The following is a 21,407-nucleotide window of genomic DNA, read 5'->3' on the forward strand; positions in this document are numbered from 1 at the left end:
GACCATAAAGAAAGCTGAGCACCAAAGAATTGATGCTTTTGAACTGTGGTGTGGGAGTAAACTCTTGAGAGTCCCTTGGACTGCAAGGAGATCAAACCAATTGTAAAGGAAATCAGTCCTGAATGTTCATTGGAAGGACTGATGCTGAAGCTGAAGTTCCAATACTTTGGCCACCTGATGTGAAGAGCCGACTCACTGGAAAAGACCCTGATGTTGGGAAAGACTGCAGGCAGGAGGAGAAGGGGGGACAGAGGCTGAGATCACTGGATGGCATCACCAATTCAATGGACATGAGTTTGAGTAAGCTGCAGGAGATGGTGAAGGACAGGGAAGCCTGGGGTGCTGCAGTCCGTGGGGTTGAAAAGAGTCATACATGACTGAGCAACTGAAAAACAACAACTTTCTAGATAAGGAAAATAAGGTTAAAGCCACAGAACACTTTGGAATGTCCGGAGAAGAGCTGTTCAGCATGCAATAATTCAGGAAGTTCTTTATTTACTGATTCATTTTTCACTGATATCAATCTGGGGGGCAGAGAGTTTTATTTTGCTTTGGGGAAATTTTATTTGCCATTGATGGGCCTCTGCCAATCTATCGTGTTAGGCACTGAGAAAGCACCACCTGCAGCCATACAGGAAAGATTATGTAAAAAACAAACAAAGAAAAAACCCCAGATTAATTGGCAATCGTGTGTGGGTGTGTGCTAAATTGTTTCAGTCTTATCTGACTCTTTGCAACCCTATGAACTGTAGACTGCCAGGTTCCTCTGTCCAGGATTCTCCAAGCAAGAATACTGGAGTGGGTTGCTATGCCTGCCTCCAGGGGATCTTCCCGACCCAGAGATCGAACCTGCATCTCCTGCATTGGCAGGCAGATTCTTTACCACTAGTACCACTTGGGAAGCCCTAACTGGCAATCAGGGAAGCGTAAATCCCACACAGACACAGTCCCTTCAGCTGAATGGTCTTGGAGGCTCTCACTCACCATCCAGTAGAAAGGATAAGGGTAGGCTCCCTTGTGGAACTGTCTCAGCTCTACTTTCTGAGTTGGGTGAATCAGAGTGGACCTGTTTTATCATTTGCAAAATGAGAATAATGGCAGCAGCTACCTGGTGTATTATATCCCCATGGTTGCTGTAACAAATTACCACAAATGCAGTGACTTTAATAAATGCATTTGCTTATAGATCTGAGGGAAGTGCCGAAGAATTGATGCTTTTGAACTGTGGTGTTGGAGAAGCCTCTTGAGAGTCCCTTGGACTGCAAGAAGATCCAACCAGTCCATCCTAAAGGAGATCAGTCCTGAATGTTCATTGGAAGGACTGATGTTGAAGCTGAAACTCCAATACTTTGGCCACCTGACGCGAAGAGCTGACTCATCTGAAAAGACCCTGATGCTGTGAAAGATTGAAGGCAGGAGGAGAAGGGGACGACAGAAGATGAGATGGTTGGATGGCATCACTGACTCAATGGACATGAGTTTGAGTAAACTCCAGGAGTTGGTGATGGACAGGGAGGCCTGGCGTGCTGCGGTCCATGGGGTCACAAAGAGTCTGACACGACTGAGCGACTGAACTGAACTGGTAGATCTGAGGGGCAGAAGTCCAAAGTCCAGAATTCCAGGTTCACTGGGCCCAAATTAAAGTGTCTAGAGACATTCCAGGGCTGCTCCTGAAGGCTACAGGTGAAGCCTTACTCATCTTTTCCATTTCTGGTGGTTCCTGGCATTCCCTGGATTGTGGCTATATCCCTTTGATCTCATCCCCCATGGTTATGCTGCCTCCTCTCTTCTGTTTTTTATTAAATCTTCCTCTAACTTCTTCATGGAGTCCTGACTCAAGGCCACAGGTGCCAGGCCTTTCACCAAGGCCACTGAAGTGGAGCCCAGAATCAAGGTCACCTCCGGAACTGACTAAGCCCCTTTGTGGGGCTTCCCAGGTGGTGCTAGTGGTAAAGAACCCGCCTGCCAACTCAGGAGACATAGAAGACTTGGGTTCACTCCCTGGGTTGGAAAGATCCCCTGGAGGAGGGCATAGCAACCCACTCCAGTATTCTTGCCTGGAGAATCCGATGGACAGAGGAACCTGGCGGGCTACAGTCTATATGGTTGCACAGGGTTGGACATGACTGAAGTGACTTAGCACACAAGCCCCTTTGTAACACTTACCAAAAGCCTCCTCCTCCCACCACCAATCACTACCACCAAGCTTCCTGATCCCATTTTAGGCAAAAATGCCCACCCCCAGTGCTCACCCTATAGCACCCTGACCAATCACCTAATGCCACCCTTCCAGCAGGAATTCTGTCTTGAGGCTATAAAAATAGGCTACTAACCCAGGAAAAGCATCCGCTCTCCCTTGAGCAGGGATGCTGTAGCTGTTCTAACAGCCCCCAGTCCACTGTGCTAGCAGCGCCCTCATTATCTCCGCTCCTATTCTCAAGAAACTCCCTTCTGAAATACTGTTTCTGGAAATTCTTTTCCAACCAGCACTCAGACTGCCTAGACATTCCTTTTATAACGATACATGTGATCACATTTAGGGCCTGTTCTGATAATCCAGGATAGGCTCTGCATCTCGAAAATCTTAACTATCTAAAAGGACTGTTTCCATTTAAGGTAACATTTACAGGTTCCAGGCATTAAGGCCTGGAACATTCGATGGCTGTTATGCTGCCGATTACGCTGAGTATTGTTAGAAGGAGATCTGCCAAGGCCAGCAAAGGACTGAGCACAGCATCTGCCAATAGAAACCGAGTACATGTCAGTCTGTTTCCGCTTTTAAAAAGTGGTTTCTAAGGAAGCCTCCCTAATACGGCTGCGATAAGGTCCAAAGCACAGCTGCAATACGTAGTAGGGTGTAACAGACTTAAGTTTTTTGTTTTAGTTCAGTCGCTCAGTCGTGTCTGACTCTTTGCGACCCCATGGACTGTAGCACGCCAGGCTTCCCTGTCCATCACCAACTCCCGGAGTTTACTCAAACTCATGCCCATTGGGTCGGTGATGCTATCCAACCATCTCATCCTCTGTCATCCCCTTCTCCTCCCGCCTTCAACCTTTCCCAGCATCAGGGTCTAAAGAATGAGATAAAAGCAGAAGCGCTAACAGTTTGGCTGCCGCTACTTGGGTTTGCACATCATATAGTCCCGGCTGCCTGCTAATAAGCGTCAGTCGTGTCTGACTCTGCGACCCGACGGACTGTAGACCGCCAGGCTCCTCTGTCCCGGGGATTCTCCAGACAAGAATACTGGAGTGGGTTTCCGCGCCCTCGTCCAGAGGATCTTCCCCACCCAGGGATGGAACCCAAGTCTCTTAGCTCTCCTGCACTGGCAGGATGGCCCTTTATCCCTAGCGCCACCTGGAGCTTCCTCAGACCTCGCCTTCTCATAGTCTCACTCCCTCCCAGGAGGCGTCTCCATCTCTAGGTCCCGCCTCCTCCACGCACTCGCCCCCCCTTCGCCCCGCCCACCTAGCCGGCCGCCCTCCTTCCGTAAAGCGTCGAGGCGTAAGGACCTTCGCGGGCTGTTCTTCTCACTGCCTATCAAACCCTCGCCCATTCTATCCAAATATGTCACCTTTTTCGGCCTCCAGTTTATTCTACCAACGAATTAGATTTAATGAGCTTCATGGTGGCAACTCACCTGCTTTCAAATGAAAATCGAGAGGCGGAACTGTGAGAATCAGACTGGCAATATTCAAGACAGCCCGCACGGAAGGGTCGGGTCCTACACACAGCCCGGTCGCCGAGCCCGGGCCCGCGCTCCGCGCAGGCGCAGTGGGCCGGACTCGCCATGCCGACTGTCAGCGTGAAGCGAGACCTGCTCTTCCGAGCCCTGGGCCGGACCTACAGTGAGTGCGCGCTCGGTAGCCTGTGCTCTGCGCCTCCTCGGAGGCTGGGACCCTCTTGCAAAAAGGCATCGTGGCCTCGTTTATGCTGCGCGCAGGTTTTGGCCTCGGGCGTTCGGGGTCCAGCTAGGGTAGGCCGACCGCGGCTGTAGCCTCTGGGAAGAGAGTTTGCCGCGGGTGTCAGGGCAGCACCCGTACGTGCTGGGCTCGCAGTGTCCTTCATTCAGGGATCTCTTACGGAGCGCCTCAAGCGTACCTGATGCCAGGGGGTAGAACAGGAATGAAGCTCCGGATGGCTTCCCAAGTGTAGCCAGTGGAGTGCAAAAAGAGCGCTCTGGGAACTCCATTTGTGAGCAGGAGCACGGGGGACAGCTTTTCTTTCTAGTTTTATTTTTATTCACGTTAACCTAACGCCGGTTATGTGCCAGGCACTGTTCTTGGCCTTTTGGGAATACAGTGGAGCACAGGGCGCCTAAGGTCTACCACGTTCACATTCTGACGAAAGGGGCAGATGATAAAACCAGCTAAGTAATTGATGTCGGTTCGGATAATGTTAAATGCTAGCAGGGAAACAAAAAAGATAATGTGTTTAGGAAAACGTTAATTAGGTAGTAACGTGTGGGCTGAGCCCTGACTGACGAGGAGTCGACTCGGTGGCCCTAGTCTTCAGGCTGCCCTTCATCTCTTCAGTTTTAAAAAACACTGCCACTGAAAAAAAGGGGGGGGGGGGGAAATATGAAGTACACTTACCAATTATCCTATACATGTAGCAGTTGAAGTGACATCTGCTGTGTCCAGTGTTACCAGCTTGTGTAACGAGTGTGATGATTGGTTTGTGAGAGCTGCTTTTAGTTCAAGGGCTGAATATAGCAACCCCCTCAGGTACCGCTCCCTACAATAAGATACTACTGAGGAAATAAAGTTAGCTTTTAAAAACTAAAAGTTCTTCAGGTGTACTTTTAGATGCTGTGTGCAGGTAGCGGGTCCACTTGTAGAAGGTTTTATTTTCAGCGGTAAATACTGAGGTTCTCCCTAATTTGTGGTTGTTGAATCCTCCCGTGCAGAACGGAGGAGGGCCAACTGTAAGTTATACAGAGATTTCAGACCTGGTGGAGGGATCCGAACCCCATCCCTGCTTCCTTCAAGAGTCACCTGTATTCTTAACGTGTTATTCTCCCTAGTCTTTTGTCCTTCTTGTTGTTGTTTAGTCGCTAAGTCGTATCTGACTCTTTTGCCTCTCCATGGATTGTAGCCCTCCAGACTCCTCTGTCCATAGGATTTCCTCAGCAAGAATGCTGGAGTGGATTGCCATTTCCTTTTCCAGGGGATCTTCCCCACCCAGAGATCAAACCTGAGTCTCCTGCATTGAGCCACTGAGCCACCTGGAAAGCCCAGTGTTTTGCCCCAAGTCCCTAAAAATAGATGTAATGCTCTTGTCCTCTAAACAGGGCTCTTATTCTCTACACTTTACTTTTCATTTCATGCTGTGCTTTTTCATATTTCTTGCCCACCCATCTTTCTAAACCATATTCTCAGTAATTGTTTACCATATATCTGAATTACACAAGGTGGTATGTAGCAAGATTTGTTCAGGACAACTGTCCTGAAGCGGGTAAATTCCCGCTTGGATATCCGTATCTGGGAAAGTAAGAAATAATCTAGGTTTTAAAAAATGGTAAGATTTATAGCCTATTTACCATCATCTGATGTTTTATTCTCTAGCTGCTCTTTCCCTTTTTTTCATACTGAGAGACATCAGGTAAACTTGATTATTCATAAATATGTGTTAACTGCTGGCTTATTAAATTTTCACTAGGAAGATTAATGTTGGTGTACTTCAGACAGGTCAGAAATAATGCTCATCATTATTTTGTATTTCACGTGTTCTCAATCTTTTAAATGTTAATTAGATTAAGGTCGGATTCTGTACTGCTGAGCCATCAGGGAAGCCCTCAAGCTGCTTTTATTCTGTTTGTCTTGCTCTTCTGTGGCAGTTTTGTCTCCTTAGTCCATCTTTTTTTATCGCCTTTCTGTTCAGATGTTTTCCTCTTGCCGCTTGTTTTCTTGTTAACTGATTTGTTTTCACTGCTCTTCAATTCTGGTCCTGTCCTGCCTTGGTGTAATTGCTGGCAATGCTGCTAGAGCCACTTCTGTATATCATATGAACCCCAAAGATGTAGTTACTTAGGGGTGTCATTAATCATGATTTTATTGTTGGTTCTTCCTTGCGTTTAAGCAGTGCAATACAGCTGAAAGGAATAAAACAAATTGTATGATAATTAGGACTCAATAAAGGATTCAGTATATTTTAATGATTCCATACAATTTGGTCAGTAACCATTTAGTTATCTATAGATAATCCTCAAATTTAGCACCTTAAAACAGTAGTCATTTGGTATATGTTTCTGAGGCTCAAGGATTGGGGAGTGACTTAGCTGACTGGCTCTGACTTTCACCTGGTTGTAGGAAAGGTGTCAGGTCTATACTCATCTCAAGGTCTAATGGGCTGGAGAGTCTTAATTCCAAGTTCACTCAAGTGCTTGTTGGCAGACAGCAGTTCCTTGCTGAGTTTTGGTCAGAGATTTCAGTGCTTCCCACCTTGACCTCTCTGTAGGACTGCTTGCAACATGGTGACTCGTTTGTCCCGGAGTGAGAGGTCCAGGAGAGCAGATAGTCAAGAGAGAGCTCACAATAGAAGCCATAGTTTTTCCTAACGTATCAGAAGTGATATACCATCCCTGGCCATATACTCTGGGTCACAGAGACCAGTTCTGGCACTGTGCAGGAGGAGACTGCAAAGGATGTTGGTACCAGAAGACCAGAGGCAAGGGTTCTTGGAGGCCAACTTGAGAACGGACTAGCACCGTCTGTCTGTGGCCCCCAGTGATTCATGTTCCTCCCACATGCAACATACACTGCCTCCCAGAGCCCCAAGAAGTGTCATCACTTTACAGCAGCAGCTCAGAATCCAGTCTCTTCATCTAAATCAGGTCCAGTTGCAGACAAGGATCTTCAGTGTAGCTCCCTAAGTACAGCTCCTCGAGTATAATTACTCTTGATCTGAGAGACTAAAGAGACAGGTTATCTGCTCCACCTGCACCTAACATAAAGTGGTAAGACAGGCCTGGGATATTGTTCTTCAAAAGAGAAAGATGGGAGATGGGAGATGCGTCCCCTGCATTGGGCTTGCAGTCTTAACCACTGGGGATGCCAAGGAAGTCCCCTGCCACCATTCTTTAAAGCAGGGGTCCCGAACCTCTGGGATCTAATGTCTGATTTTCTGAGGTGGGGCTGATGTAATAAAAAGAGAAATAAAGTGCACGATAAACGTAATGTGCTTGAATCATCCCCCTAGGTCTGTGGAAAACTTTTCTTCTACAAAACCGGTCCCTGGTGCCAAAAAGTTTGGGCACCGCTTCTCTAAAGTGCAGATCTGGTCATGCTGTTGCCCAGCTGGACGTCCTGGAGTGTAACTCCGCGTCGCCTCAGGCAGGACGGAGGGCAAATCCCTTGGCCTCAGGAGCTGACTTCTCTCTACTTCTTCCATCATCTCTCTTCCTGACATGAGCCTCCTGCAGCATTCATGTGGAACTTGCCAGATTTCTCATGCTGCTGTCTCACTCCCCACCGTCCCTGCCTAGTGGACTCCTTTCTGTGAAGTCTTTACTGACCCTCAGTTGATGACTTCCTTTGTGCCAACTCAGTACCTTGCACTTAACATATCTGTATTTACATATCTGGTTTGTTTACTGGAGTAGGGAGTAGCTATGGCAGGAGTTGTGTTTTATTTATCTTTATAACCCCGGCACCTAGTATAGTGCCAACTCATAGGAGGTGCTCAATAAATGTTAACTTGAATTGAAGTTCAATGTCAGGATCAGAAATCTTAAGACCAACTTAACACCAGAATATACTGGTAATGATGGTTTGTGTTCCACTCTTTGTAACATGAAAACCCTGACAATGCTGTGTGTCAGGTAGCAAAACAAAGTAAGATATAATTTAAAAGTAAGGAAGAGAACTGTTAATTATTTGCAGACCTACTGTGTTTCAGGACACTAGGTGAAGCCCATTATCTGCATGAACTCATTTAAATCTTTCCAACAGTTGCATGCATGGCTGTAAAATACTACTTTATGAGGCATAGGAATCAGAAAGTTTCCATAAGGTGCAAAGCTCTCAGGACTAGTGGAACAGTCAGAAATTGAACTCGGATGGAGCTGGCTCCAAAGCCAGCTGTCAGGCCACCTCAGAGAATTTGAAATGATAGGGTTTATATGACATGATTTCATTGTGTTGGATCTGTGATTTGGACCCACTTTATATTAGATCCCTGCTTGCAAGTTGTTTTTCTTCCAAGTAAATGTAAACTCCCCAGTGCTTACAATCAGGTAGCTGATATTAGTTAGGTGGATCAGCCCTTTATTTAATAGGTTTGTTTTTCTTTCTTTAAAAATTGCTTTTGATCAAGCTTTTTTTGTTTTTGAATGGTGATATCTGATGCCTGATATCTAGTATGCTCAGTGTAAGACAGTCAAAAAGATGTAGTATTTATGTGCTATTTGCATTTGTACTGAGCAGATTAAAATTTGTAATCTCTTTTTTTTCCCTAGCTGATGAAGAATTTGATGAACTGTGTTTTGAATTTGGACTGGAACTTGATGAAATTGTATGTATTAGCTATTTCTTCAATATTCTGTGTCTAAGTTCATTACATTTTATCTTTGTTTCCTTACAGTTAGACTAAGAGGAAACATTTGTGGGCCCTGGTGGTTTCTGCGTTCTCTGTGTTATGAGGCTAAGCTCTGATTCTAAGAGTGTTGCTTTATATAAAATCTCCAAAGGGGTTCATGCCTTTATTCGGATCCTGTCCCCTCAAGTCATCAGGAAGGGATCTGGGAGCAATGGAAACTGAGCTTCAGCCAGAGTTGCTGTCTCCTTGGCCTCTGGCTCCTCCTCCTCCATTTCCTCTGAGCCCCATCCGACCTTCCTCCCATGCCTGTTCCAGTGTTTATTCATTCTTCATTTATTACTCTATACATTGATCTTGTAAAGTGATCTCCTGCCTTTTGAAGAATTGCTTGTAAAAATGATTTTGAAACATTTTCCTGGTCTTTTCATTGTACAATGATTAAAACATTTAAAAATTAGCTTTATTTACCAAATAGATAACTGGTATTGATTATGTATTAGAGACACTGTACTTGTAACTAAAAAAAACGGCTTAATATTTCTCTGGTAATTAGTGTTATTTTTTCCCCCAAGCCTTCTTAATCTGTTCAGTGTATAATAACACTATAAGGTTAAAAAAAACCTCAAACCAACAAAAACCTGTATTGTCTTGCCTTATTTTTCCTGCTGCTTCTTTACTAATGTTACAAAAATAACTTTTTTGGTGTTAATGAGCATCTGTATGCTTGAGAAGTCAGCTGAAGTTTCTATAGTATATATTAAATTATTACTAATTTTATTAGAACTCAAAATTATGTTTGAGGCTTTATAAGATCTAAGCATTGGACTAAAGATCAGAATACCAGCCATGGAATCATGGATATTACATTGCCTCTCTGGGCCTATTTTTCATCTGTGAAATAAGGAGTTTACATGTATGATCCTTTCAGGGATCCCTATAGATCCCTCTGGGCTTCCCTGGTGGCCCAGATAGTAAAGAGTCTGCCTGCAGTGCAGGAGACCCAGGTTCAATCCCTGGGTCAGGAAGATCCCCTGACCTGGAGAAGTAAATGGCAACCCACTCCAGTATCCTTGCCTGGAGAATCCCATGGACAGAGGAGCCTGGCAGGCTACAGTCCATGGGGTCTCAAAGAGGTAGACACGTCTGAGGGACTAACACTTTAACTTTCGCTTTTCATAGATCCCTCTGGCTCTGAAATTTCTGTGGTTATTGATTTCCATAACATTTTTGTTAGCATTGATAAACCCAGTCATCACCTGTGATCTTTGTATGAACTGAGATACTGAAAATGGGAGAAGGCTTAGGCAGCTGTGTCTTTTTTGCAAAGGATCTCTAGTTACATTTTCTCTCCTTCTTTTTATGGGTCCTGCCTAAAATCCAGCACGATCTTTCTTCACTAAAACATTAGCAATTTTGTTGACCCCTTTGATGGAACTCAGTTTAAATTCTAATTTCTCCTGTCTCTTCTCATATCCTCCCCCGTCCCTCCTCCATTTCTTTTCTCCTCTTCCTCTCCTGCCCTCTCTTCTTCCCCTTCCTCTTTTTCCTCTTTTTTTAAATTTTCTTGTTTTTGTTTTTTTTTTTAAATTTTTTACTTGAAGGATAATTATTTTACAATATTGTGTTGATTTCTGCCATACCTCAACATTCTTTTTTTATTTTATGTTAAAATTTTGCCTAATTTTCACAGTATGCCTCCTGAGTTTGAGATGGCCCGTGAAGGTGTTCCTTGGAGCCCATAGTCAAAAAGCACTGTGAGCCCTGGGCGCTTCCAACCTCCTGTGGACTCTGATTCCTCAGGTGTGACTCAGGTGCATCGTGCTTGAGGAAAGTGAATTCTTCAGCATGCTATACAAGTGTAGATTATACTTCTTTGGGAAATAATTTGAACTGCTCATCTTGTGGCAGTGGGAGAGCCCCATGTAAAATAAGATACATCACATATTTTGATAGGAGTCCATTAGTTATTTTAGCAGCTGATTTGTGATAGAAATAGCAGGAGTTCCAGTTAAGTGGGGATAACTAGTGGGTAACAGTCACAGTTAGAGTATGACTTCTAAGGAATTTGATTGGAAATAAGTATATAGACCGTTTCCTGCCGTGGTAAATGTAGCGAACAGAATTTAACTTCTTGGCAATGGTTGTTTTTAAGAAAATCGCTACAGTGTGGTGATTGAGATATTCTAAGCTTTTTACTTCTGCACTGAATTTATTCCAGTGGTATTTCTTCTCCTTTCTCCCTCGTTTGTTTTTGCTCTTGCTGCTTTGTACCCTTTACTGTCCTTAGACCGCTTCCCATTGTTCCTGTGAGTGAGGAGTGAGTAGTGAAAGTCACTCAGTCGTGTCCAACTCTTTGCGACCCCATGGACTATGCACCTATAATTCCTTCTGATTTACACCGCAGCTTCTGACGATCTCTTCAAATGTTTTTCTTTGCTTTTATAGTATTCTCATTTTCATGTTGCTTCTAGTCTTGGGTGCCCATAGGATTTAGCTTTCAGAGTCATTATCTTATAAAAAGTTGCATATCTTTTAATATTTTTTTTCTTTTCTCTCTCTCTCTCTCTCCTTTTTTGGCCACGTTTCTTGGCTTGTGGGGTCTTAGTTCCCTGACCAGGGATTGAACCGAGGCCCTCAGCAGTGAAAGAGTGGTGTCCTAACCTCTGGACCACCAGGGAATTCCCAACATAGCTTTCATTTGGTGAATTTCCTTTACTTTGTCTCATTGACACTTTCGTTATTGCTGCTCTGTGTTCTCTTTGGTATTTTCATTTTCTTTTAGATCCAGGATGGGCAAACTTTTTCTGCCAAAGAGCAAGCTTTTGAAAGCTATATAGAGTCTCTGTCACAACTCAGCTGTTGTAGTATGGAAATAACAGTTGAAATGTAAATGAATAGGCCTGACCATGTTGCAGTAGAACTTTATTTACAAAACCAAGTAGTAGGCAAAGTTTAGCCTATGCCTTGCTTTAGACAGCTTTCTGCTGCTCTGGAAAGAGCATGAATAATGTAGTTACTTCTTTATAGGATTGATAAAGACTTTTTCGAAAAAAATTTAGATTTATTTAGTTTTATTTTAATTTTGGGGTTTGTTTTAGACATCTGAAAAGGAAATTATAAGTAAGGAACAAGGTAATGAAAAGGCCCATGGGGCCTCTGATGTTGTTCTCTACAAAATCGACGTCCCTGCCAATAGATATGACCTGCTGTGTCTGGAAGGATTGGTTCGAGGACTTCAAGTCTTCAAAGAAAGGTAAGGGAGTATATTCATTAAACCCGTGGCTAAGTGGGATTTCTTTTCTCTTTGCCTGTCATTATCAACAACCCTGTTTAAGTTTCTGGAAAAAAAGTTGGTTGGACAGATCTACTGCTTTGGGTCTGCATGGAGAGCTGACTGGAGCCTGTATATGTAGCCATTTGAAAATTGAAAAAAAGAGTCATAGTCTTTCATTTGGGGAGCATATTTTAAAACTGGAGTGGTTAATGATTTTGTGACTTCTTTAACAACTCTTTAGTGGGTTCATGTGAGTTCCTTCAGTAATCCAGTTGGAATAGATAGTTCATGGGGTTGGTTAAAGGTTGGGAGAAAAGCAGAAGGGTACAACTTTATATGCTGTTTTCTTAAGAATTCTGAGGGCGCTCAGAAATAAAGCCTCCTGACTGGAAAACTGAAGATCTCATGACAGCTGTGGGCAAGTTAATTGACTTCTCTAGTTTCAGTCTTGTAATTTATAATGAATATTTTCAAGTCCCCTTCCAACTCTTAATGTAATACATATAGAAAATGATGAATATGTAAAGTGAAAAAGAGGTGAAACAGTAAAGCTATCAAAAATAATTGTAAAGAACAGACTTGGACTCTGTGGGAGAAGGTGAGGGCAGGATGATTTGAGAGAGTAGCATTGAAACATGTATATTATCATATGTGAAATAGATCGCCACTCCAGGTTCGATGCATGAGGCAGGGCACTCAGGGCTGGTGCAATGGGATGACCGTGAGGGATGGGATGGGGAGGGAGGTGGGAGGGAGGGTCAGGATGGGGAACACATGTACAGCCATGGCTGATTTCATGTGAATGTATGTCAAAAACCACCACAATATTGTAAAGTAATTAGCCTCCAATTAAAATAAATAAATAATGGACATGGAAAAAAATAATTATTTTTTGATTACTTACCCATTATCTTGTCAGATGCAAAAGAATATGAGCCTCAGGCTGATAGGCTAGACTTTGAAACTGTGAGGCCGTCAGGCGAGAGACAGGTGTTGGTGAAAGGATGATAATAAGGCATTTGGTTAGTAAGATGGTTAAAATTTGAGGGTTGACCCAGTTACTTCTCTGCATGACAATCAGATGTTTTATTTTTTATTCTTTGGTTGCTTTGGGTCTTCGTTGCTGTCCACAGGCTGTCCTCTAGACACGGAGAGTGGGGCCTACTCTCTAGTTGTGGTATGTGGGCTTCTCTTTGTGGTGGCTTTTCTTTTTTTTTTTTTTTTGTGGTGGCTTTTCATGAGATGTGGGTTTGATCTTTGGGTCGGGAAGATATCCTGGAGAAGGAAATGGCAGCCCATTCCAATATTCTTATCTGGGAAATCCCACGGACAGAGGAGCCCGGTGGGCTGCAGTTCTTGGGTCGCAAGAGTCAGACAGGACTTAGCAACTAAACCACCGCCACCATCTCTTGTTGCAGAGCACAGGCATACGGCTTCAGTAGTTGCACATGTATGCTCAGAAGTTGTGGCCCATGGCTGAATCGCACTGAGGCATGTGGAATCTTCTCAGATCAGGGATCGAACCCATGTCCCCTTGCATTGGCAGGCAGATTCTTATCCACTATACCACCAGGGAAGTCCAGATGTTTCTATTTTAGGGTCAGGGATAGTCTCCTTACATTGTGTTTCCCAAACCTGTCTGATAGGAATTTAACAGGCACCTCATATGATTTTTATGATGAGAGAAAATTAGGAAAATGACTTAAAACTTTTGCTATCCAAAGTGTGGACCAAGGACTAACATCTGTAACACCTGGGAGCCTGTTAGAACTGCAAAATCTGCTTCTACCCAAGACTTCTTGAGTCAGAACATATGCTTTAACAAATTCACCAGTTGATTGTAGGCATCTTGAGGTTTGAACAGCACTGACTTAAAACAATGGTTCCCACCCTCACCTGATATAACAATTACCTGAACTATGCTTTCAGAATGTACCATTTACCAGGCCTTTCTCTTGAATATCTGATTCATTAGGTCCAGATGGGGCCAGACCATCTGTATTTGTAAGAAGCTCTGTTTTTCTGAGAAGTTCAAACTCTCATGGTTGGAATAAAACTTAAAGGTTGTTTAATCCAGCCCCTCAGCTGATGGTTAAATGCCTCCATACAGTTTGCTTAATTAAAGGTTTTCTAGTTTCTGCTGAGACTTCAGTGATGGTAATATGCATTACCATGAGTCATCATAACCCATTTTTAAACGACTAGAAATGTTAGAATGTTTGATAGGATTTTATTTTTAAATACTCAGCCCAAATTTGATTTGTTGTAACTTTAACCCATTTTCCTACTTCTGTGCATTTTGTATACTTTCTATACACAGAATAAATTAATTTCAAATGTTTTGATTAGTAATGAACACATTTATTTTAATATTTTAGGATAAAGACTCCAATGTATAAACGGGTAATGCCTAAAGGAGAAATCCAGAAGTTGATCATCACAGAAGAGGTAATAAGGATCAATTCTTATTTTTCGTTTAAAAACATCCCTTGTATGTATATATCTCTAAGCTGGGACAGAGCTGACCCTTCTGCTAAATGTAGTTTTCTTTGATCATTGTATATTTAGCCTCTAGCTCTGAAAAACTGTCATTTTGTTTTTACCAAAAAGTGAAAGGGAACAGCATCTGTTTTCTGTGATTAATTTTGGAAAATAACATCCAAATGTTTGCTTAAAATACTTTTGAGATAATTATTTAAATTGTGGTATGTTAATAACATTTAGAAAGAAAATCTCTTGGGGAAAGGCTGTTTTGGTAGAAATACTATGAGCAAACTACTTGAAAGCTTAATTTTTTAAATCAGTAATTCAGTAAATTTTCAGACATCTTGCTGAAATGTAAATTCCATAAGGACAGTGACTTCGTCTCCTGTCACCACTGTATTTTACTGTTGACTGAATGAAAATTTGTGATAGCTGACTTTCTATTACAAGATTTTATTACAAAGAAAAGCCTTCATATTTGCCATCTCTAATGATAAAATGAATTTCAGACAGCTAAAATACGCCCGTACGCTGTTGCAGCGGTTCTCCGAAACATAAAGTTTACAAAAGATAGATATGACAGCTTCATTGAACTTCAGGAGAAATTACATCAGAACATTTGCAGGTTTGTGAATGTATCTCTTGCTTGCTTGCTTCCCCCTCTTTCTCCTCCTTACCTTCCCTTCTCTTTGCCTCTTTTTTTCCCCCTCTTTCCTTTCTCCCCCCCACCCCCACAGACTTTTTTTCAAAAAATTTCTAAAATAAGAATATGTGAGAATAACAAGAAAGTTTAATGAAATTTAAATTTAAGTAAGTTTAAATTTGGGGGCTTCTGTGTGGCTCAGATGGTAAAGACTCTACCTGCAATGTGAGAAACCTCAGTTTGATCTCTGAGTTGGAAGGATTCCCTGGAGAAGGGAGTGGCAGTCCACACCATCTCCCAGAGTTTGCTCAAACTCATGTTCATTGAGTTGGTGATGCCATCCAACCATCTCATCCTCTATCCTCCCCTTTTCCTCCTGCCTTCAGTCTTTCCCAGCATAAGGGTCTTTTCTAATGAGTCAGCTCTTCTCATCAGGTGGCCAAAGTATTGGAGTTTCAGCCTCAGCATCAGTCCTTCCAATGAATATTCAGGACTGATTTCCTTTAGGATGGACTGGTTGGATCTCCTTGCAGTCCAAGGGACTCTCAAGAGTCTTCTCCAACACCACAGTTCAAAAGCATCAATTCTTCAGCGTTCAGCTTCTTTATAGTCCACCTCTCATATCCGTGGGCTTCCCATGTGGCTCAGCTGGTATAGAATCCACCTGCAATATGGGATACCTGGGTTCGATCCCTAGGTTGGAGAAGGGAAAGACTACCCACTCCAGTATTCTGGCCTGGAGAATTCCATGGACTAAACAGTCCATGGGGTCGCAAAGAGTCGAACCCTACTGAGCAACTTTCACTTTCACTTTCTCATATCCATACATGACTACTGGAAAAACCATAGCTTTGACTATACGGACTATGGCAAAGTAATGTCTCTGCTTTTTAATGTGCTATCTAGGTTTGTCATAACTTTTCTTCCAAGGAGCAAGTGCCTTTTAGATTTTTTAACTACATTTTCTTTTTTGAGATTTTTAAATAACTGAATGTTCTTATTCTGTCTTTGACATTGCTATACATCATTTCCCATTCAGCTCCCTTTAGTGTGATGATCTTCAGATCAGTTTAATTCCTCAACTCCTAAAGGTCAAAAAAGGTGACAGTGGGAGTCCTTGAACTAACATCAGTTTTTCAAAAATCCTAATAAAAGTTACTGATAGGAAACATCAGTCTTTAGCTAACATACCAAGTTTTTTTGTGTGGTCCTAAAATATAGCAACATAAGTTACCTCACGCTAATCAAAGGTATGCTTAATAGTTATATATGTCTTGAGTATAAAAGGAAAAAATAATTCTTATTTTTTAGTAATTCCAGTGATTGCAGTTTGGTACACTGTGGAAACTAAAAGAGGCTTGTGTCAAGGGATGGGCTGGAGACAGGGTTGGGAGGAGACCTTGGGTGTTTTCTGCTGGTGTGAAAAATATTTAAAAAATAAAATACCTTTGGTTAAGTTCACACAGTTTCTTTTTCTTGAAACATTTTGAGTACATGGTAGAAGCTTTTTCTAAGATTCTGAATAACATTTATTCCAAGTTGTTTTATAAAAACAATCTTATTTGTTGTCTTGCAAATATGTCACTCTTAAGCAAAACAATAAGAATTTAGTTTCACCAAGATAGAGGATTTCTGATAAGCATTGATACAGCTAGTAAGTACTTGAGCCCTGTTATCTGTTCTGGTTGTTTGAAGAATCTAATTTTTATCTAAATTGGAAGGCATTTCCTTACTTAATTGAGCTTTAAGTTATGTTTTATGCAGTATCTCTGGAAATCATGAGCTTTTTCTAAGGGGAGGTATAAATCATATCCTAATACTCTGATATGCCAGAGTCAGTAAATCCTAATTTGTGTTTTTCGAGAGATATAATCATTTCACCTATATTATAAGTGATTTATAGTAAACTTTTATTGGCATAAAAGTTGTTGATCTTCCCTTATCCTTTAATAGCTATAGTATCTGTATCAATATCACCTCTTTTACCCCTGTGTCTTCTCTCTTTCCCCTTTTGATCAATGTAGCTAGAAGTTTTATCAGTTACTTTAGTGGATATCTTTGTGTGTCAGTTTTCACAGAACTAGCTTTTGGTTTCATTGATTTTTCTCTGCTTTTGTGTGTGTGTGTGTTTGTTTTTGTTGATCATATAGTGTTCTCTCCAAGGCTAGTTAGTCCTTACTACTGAGGCAAGACCTTGTTCCTACTTTATCCATGGCCCCTGTGAAAAATGGGGTTTTCAGTCTGTGTGAGCACTGTTGCGTTGGATGGTTCTTTCCCCAGCCTTGGGTGGTTTCCTCACATGCTTACACTGATCGATACTCAACAAGTTCTTGAGGGGGTCCCTCTGCAGATCGCAGAGCTCTCTGCGTAGCTCTGTCATCTCTAGTACTTTTTGTGGTGACCTCTGGCCGCCATCTTTGTCTCCCTAGGCTCTCAGCTGTGTCTCGTCAACTTTGGGAGTTCACTGGGCTCCTGCCTGACCCCTTTTCTTGCCCTGTGACTTGAAGTCCCTCCAGGCAGTCAGCTGGGCAGTCATAGGGCTTATCTTACCTGTTTCCCATCTCTCATCTCCCTTATCTCTTTCCTATCCTTCATCGCCTGAGGTCCAGTGCCGGCCTTAGAAATCACTGTGTATGTTTCTTCCCTCTTTTGTGACTGTATCAGGCAAGAGAGTAAACCTAGTCTCTGTTACTCCTGGAAGTATCCAACAAACTTTTTACTTCAGTTATTTCATTGTTTATCTCTGTAGAATCTCTTTGATTCCTTTTAAACGAAGTTTCTCTTTTTTTGGCTTGGTTCTTTCAGTCGCTGCTTTTTCACAGCAAGACTTTACCAAAATTTTTGCCAGTATAATAAGTAGAATCTTCATTTCTATCTTTAGTTTTCTTATCTTTTTATTTTGGGGATATTAATCCTTTTTCTTTACCTATGTCGTAGACCTTTTCTCTCAGTGTCTTTTGACTTTTGGAGTCTTTTGATTGTATAAAGTTTACAATTTGGATATAGTCAATATTTATCAGTCTTCCTATATGACTTTTATGTTTTGTGTCTTAAGGGATGTCCTGCTCCACAGTTTTAATTAAGCATTGTTCATCTATGTTTTCTCTGAATAATGTTTATGGTTCCTTGTTTGTGTATATGTATGTGTATATGTACCTATGTTTGCTATTTGTTTTTCAAAATGCATAGCTCTCTGATCCATCCAGAATTTTTTTGTGATTGGCTTGAAGTTGAAATTTAGTGACATTTTTGGGATACTGTTTTTGGATTAAGAAACCAACATTAATGTCCAAGAAAACATGGGTTTTCTTACCCATGGGTTTATCAGTTGTTGATTTATCTAAACTTACTGGACCATTGTAGTAGCTTTTTTTGTAGTGGTAGTAGTATTTTAAAAGTCTGTGTGGTGATTTGAAAATCCAGGTCATCTTAGCACTGATTTTTATGGGTTGGTTTGTTGGGAGTATGTTGTGTTTCCCTGTTTTCATATGCACTGCTTTCTGATTGTGTACAGAATATCTTATTATGGTAGAGGCTTTTGATTTTGTTCTTTTCTCTGAGGAGTGGTTTCTGTTGCAGGCCATGGGTATATTTCTACCTGTGCTAGTATATGACTTCTCAGGTGGTACAGTGGTAAAAGATCCACCTACCGATGCAGGAGACACAGGTTCAGTCCCTTGATTGGAAAGATCCCCTGGAGAAGGGAATGGCTATCCATTCCAGTATTCTTGACTGGGATATCCCATGGATAGAGGAGCCTGGCAGGCTACAGTCCATGGGGTTGCAAAGAGTTGGACTCAACTGAGCATGCACACATCTGATGCTAGTATATAAACTTGTAACTCATTGAGTAAAGTAACACTCCCTAATGCTGTGTTAATTTGAGGTTGACCAAAATTTGTTTCAACAAATTTTCACAGCTATTTCGTAGTTCATGTAATGTGGACTCAACACATTCCTTGATAACTAATGATTTTATCCATCTGATATTTAGTTTAGACCTACATAGTCTGAAACACATTTTAAGCCTTCTTAAGAATATCATAAATTCTGATTTGAGTTTCTCTTTTTGGATTGTCTCTTGGAAAGCTTAGAGCCAAATTTGTAATCTTCTGTGATAAGGCTGTAGGCCTTGAGATTCTAATTTAGTATTGGCATTTTAGTATTGGCATTGTTCCTGGCTCCATTTTATATCCCTACTTCTGTTTCTCTCTTGTCTACTTTATATCTTTAAGTTCCTAAAAGTACCTTAAATCCTTTGCAGATAAGCTGTAGAACAAATGAAATTAATAGCTCTTGAAATTTCCTTATTCAGTTTTAAATGTAATTCTCAGCTCTTAAAATTAATTTCCATTAATAAAGCAATATAGCTATGTGACAGGAAATTTAGGAGAATATAGAAAAGCCAAAAAACAGAGGAGTTTTTGGGTGGTTTAATCTAACTTAATAAAAACATTGATGTTTACTTGAGGAAACAGGAAATTGAAGTTTACTTAGAGGAAATAGGATAAAGGGAAATACGATAAAAAAAGAAGATGAAGGGTATGTTAATGTCCTATTAATAACAACATAGTACTTGGGAAAACTAGTAGAAGGAATTTCAGTTGCTAAAATAATGTGTTTTCAGTAGCTTTATAATTTCTTATATTTTTAATGGTTATAAAGGTGTCATATAGTAACAGACTATTTTAAGGAATTGTCTACAAATAGTTTTTAAAAACCTGTAGTGTTAAGTTTTGAGATCTTCAAATCTCTTTTCTCTTTCTCTCTCTCCCTCCCCCTCTCCACATTTAGGAAAAGAGCCTTGGTTGCTATTGGTACCCATGATTTGGACACTTTGTCAGGTCCATTTACTTACACTGCAAAGAAACCTTCTGATATCAAATTCAAGCCTCTAAATAAGAGCAAAGAGTATACAGCCTGTGAACTGATGAACATATACAAGGTAAATGTCCTTTTATATTGATGTAATAGCTCTGTATAAATCGTGAAATTCCTTCAAAATCAAGTTATAATTAGGGTGATGTCATGAGTGCTTTTGAAAAAATAACAGTGTCTGGGCTCTAACCCAGAGATACTGGTTCATTTGATCTAGAGTGAGTTCTGGCTCTAGTTTTATTATTACTTTTGTTTATCCTCTCAGATGTTTGTAATGTATACCTAGGACTGAGAACCACTTACGTAGGTCTTACTGCACTATAATATTCATATTTAGTTATAATTAAAAATCATGCAAATATAAGGCACAATTAGATTTAGCTAGATTTTATGTGTGTCTGTGGCATGCAGTGTTGCAAAGTGCCTGCCTCCCATGATTAGCACTTTAGAGTCCAGTAGTGAAAATGAATTCAGTTGTCACTTTAAATTGCATTTAACAAATAGTAGAAGAGGTAGGTATCATTTAGGAAAAGCTGCTGTTATTGTTGGCCTGATTTGCAAGTGATTTTTTTCCTGTTTATCTAAATAGTTTTGTATGGTTTTTGTTTTACTTAAGGTGATTCAGGCTTACTCTGCAAATCTGTTTTGAGTCTTGAAAAATAATTGTGGTCTCATCTTTCCTCAGTGGTAAAGAATCTGCCTGCTAGTGCAGGAGACATGGGTTTGATCCCTGGGTTGGAAAGATCTCCTGGAGAAGGGAATGGTGACCCATTCCAGTATGCTTGCCTGGGAAGTCCCATGGACAGAGGAGCCTGGTGGGCCCAGAGTCCATGAGGTCAACAAAAGAGTCGGATATGACTTAGCGACTAGACAACTCATCTCTCCTCAGTAGGAGATGAGGCTGTATGAAGATTCTGAGACATTACTTTATATTAGAAAATATCATACATTTAAAACTTTGGGGGCTGTTTCGTTATTTTTATGATGTCCTCCTCTCTTTTTATGCTAGGCATGTATGTAAACTAATTATGCTGATAGAAATAAGAAGCTGATTTTGTTTGTCTTAATTTTTTTTCAGACTGACAACCAACTTAAACATTATTTACATATAATTGAAAATAAGCCTCTGTACCCAGTTATCTATGATAGCAATGGTGTCGTCCTTTCCATGCCTCCAATCATCAATGGTGAGTTATTTCTTAAGTACCACAGGCGTTTTGCTATTTCCTTCTTACTCTTCAGCATTTCTGTGGAATTCTCAATTGTCTTGGCTGAATCAGTCAGAAGACTCAGTCTGAGAATCTCAGGTCTTTTGTGGATTTTATTGTAATAGTTCTTTTCATTTTTTTCAAAATTTTACTGGTGATTTTTATATAATTCATAAATGTATACCTACTTATAGGGCTTCCCTGATAGCTCAGTTGCTAAGAATCCTCCTTCAATGCAGGAGACCCAAGTTCGATTCCTGGGTGGGGAAGATCCGCTGGAGAAGGGATAGGCTACCCACTCCAGTATTCTTGGGCTTCCTTGGTGACTCAGCTGGTGAAGAATCCACCTGCAGTGCAAGAGACCCCGGTTTGATCCCGAGGTTG

At 41.3% G+C, this 21,407-nt stretch overlaps 1 protein-coding gene across 2 annotated transcripts in view; it reads left to right on the forward strand.

The window, feature by feature from the left end:
• Positions 1-3,741: 3,741 nt before the first annotated feature.
• The window catches only part of FARSB (phenylalanyl-tRNA synthetase subunit beta), a 68,248-nt gene continuing 50,582 nt past the window's right edge, over positions 3,742-21,407 (forward strand). Inside the window, exons 1-7 of one of the 2 annotated variants that reach the window (XM_043909884.1) lie at positions 3,742-3,846; positions 8,457-8,512; positions 11,635-11,789; positions 14,189-14,258; positions 14,804-14,919; positions 19,732-19,882; positions 20,894-21,002. In XM_043909884.1, the coding sequence (XP_043765819.1) occupies positions 3,789-3,846; positions 8,457-8,512; positions 11,635-11,789; positions 14,189-14,258; positions 14,804-14,919; positions 19,732-19,882; positions 20,894-21,002 (715 nt within the window). In that variant the 5' untranslated portion in view covers positions 3,742-3,788. The remainder of the gene's footprint in view (positions 3,847-8,456; positions 8,513-11,634; positions 11,790-14,188; positions 14,259-14,803; positions 14,920-19,731; positions 19,883-20,893; positions 21,003-21,407) is intronic. The other variant, XM_043909885.1, reaches the window with a different exon arrangement.

The sequence above is a fragment of the Cervus elaphus genome, chromosome 8 (assembly GCF_910594005.1).
Source record: "Cervus elaphus chromosome 8, mCerEla1.1, whole genome shotgun sequence".
NCBI classification, from domain to species: domain Eukaryota; kingdom Metazoa; phylum Chordata; class Mammalia; order Artiodactyla; family Cervidae; genus Cervus; species Cervus elaphus.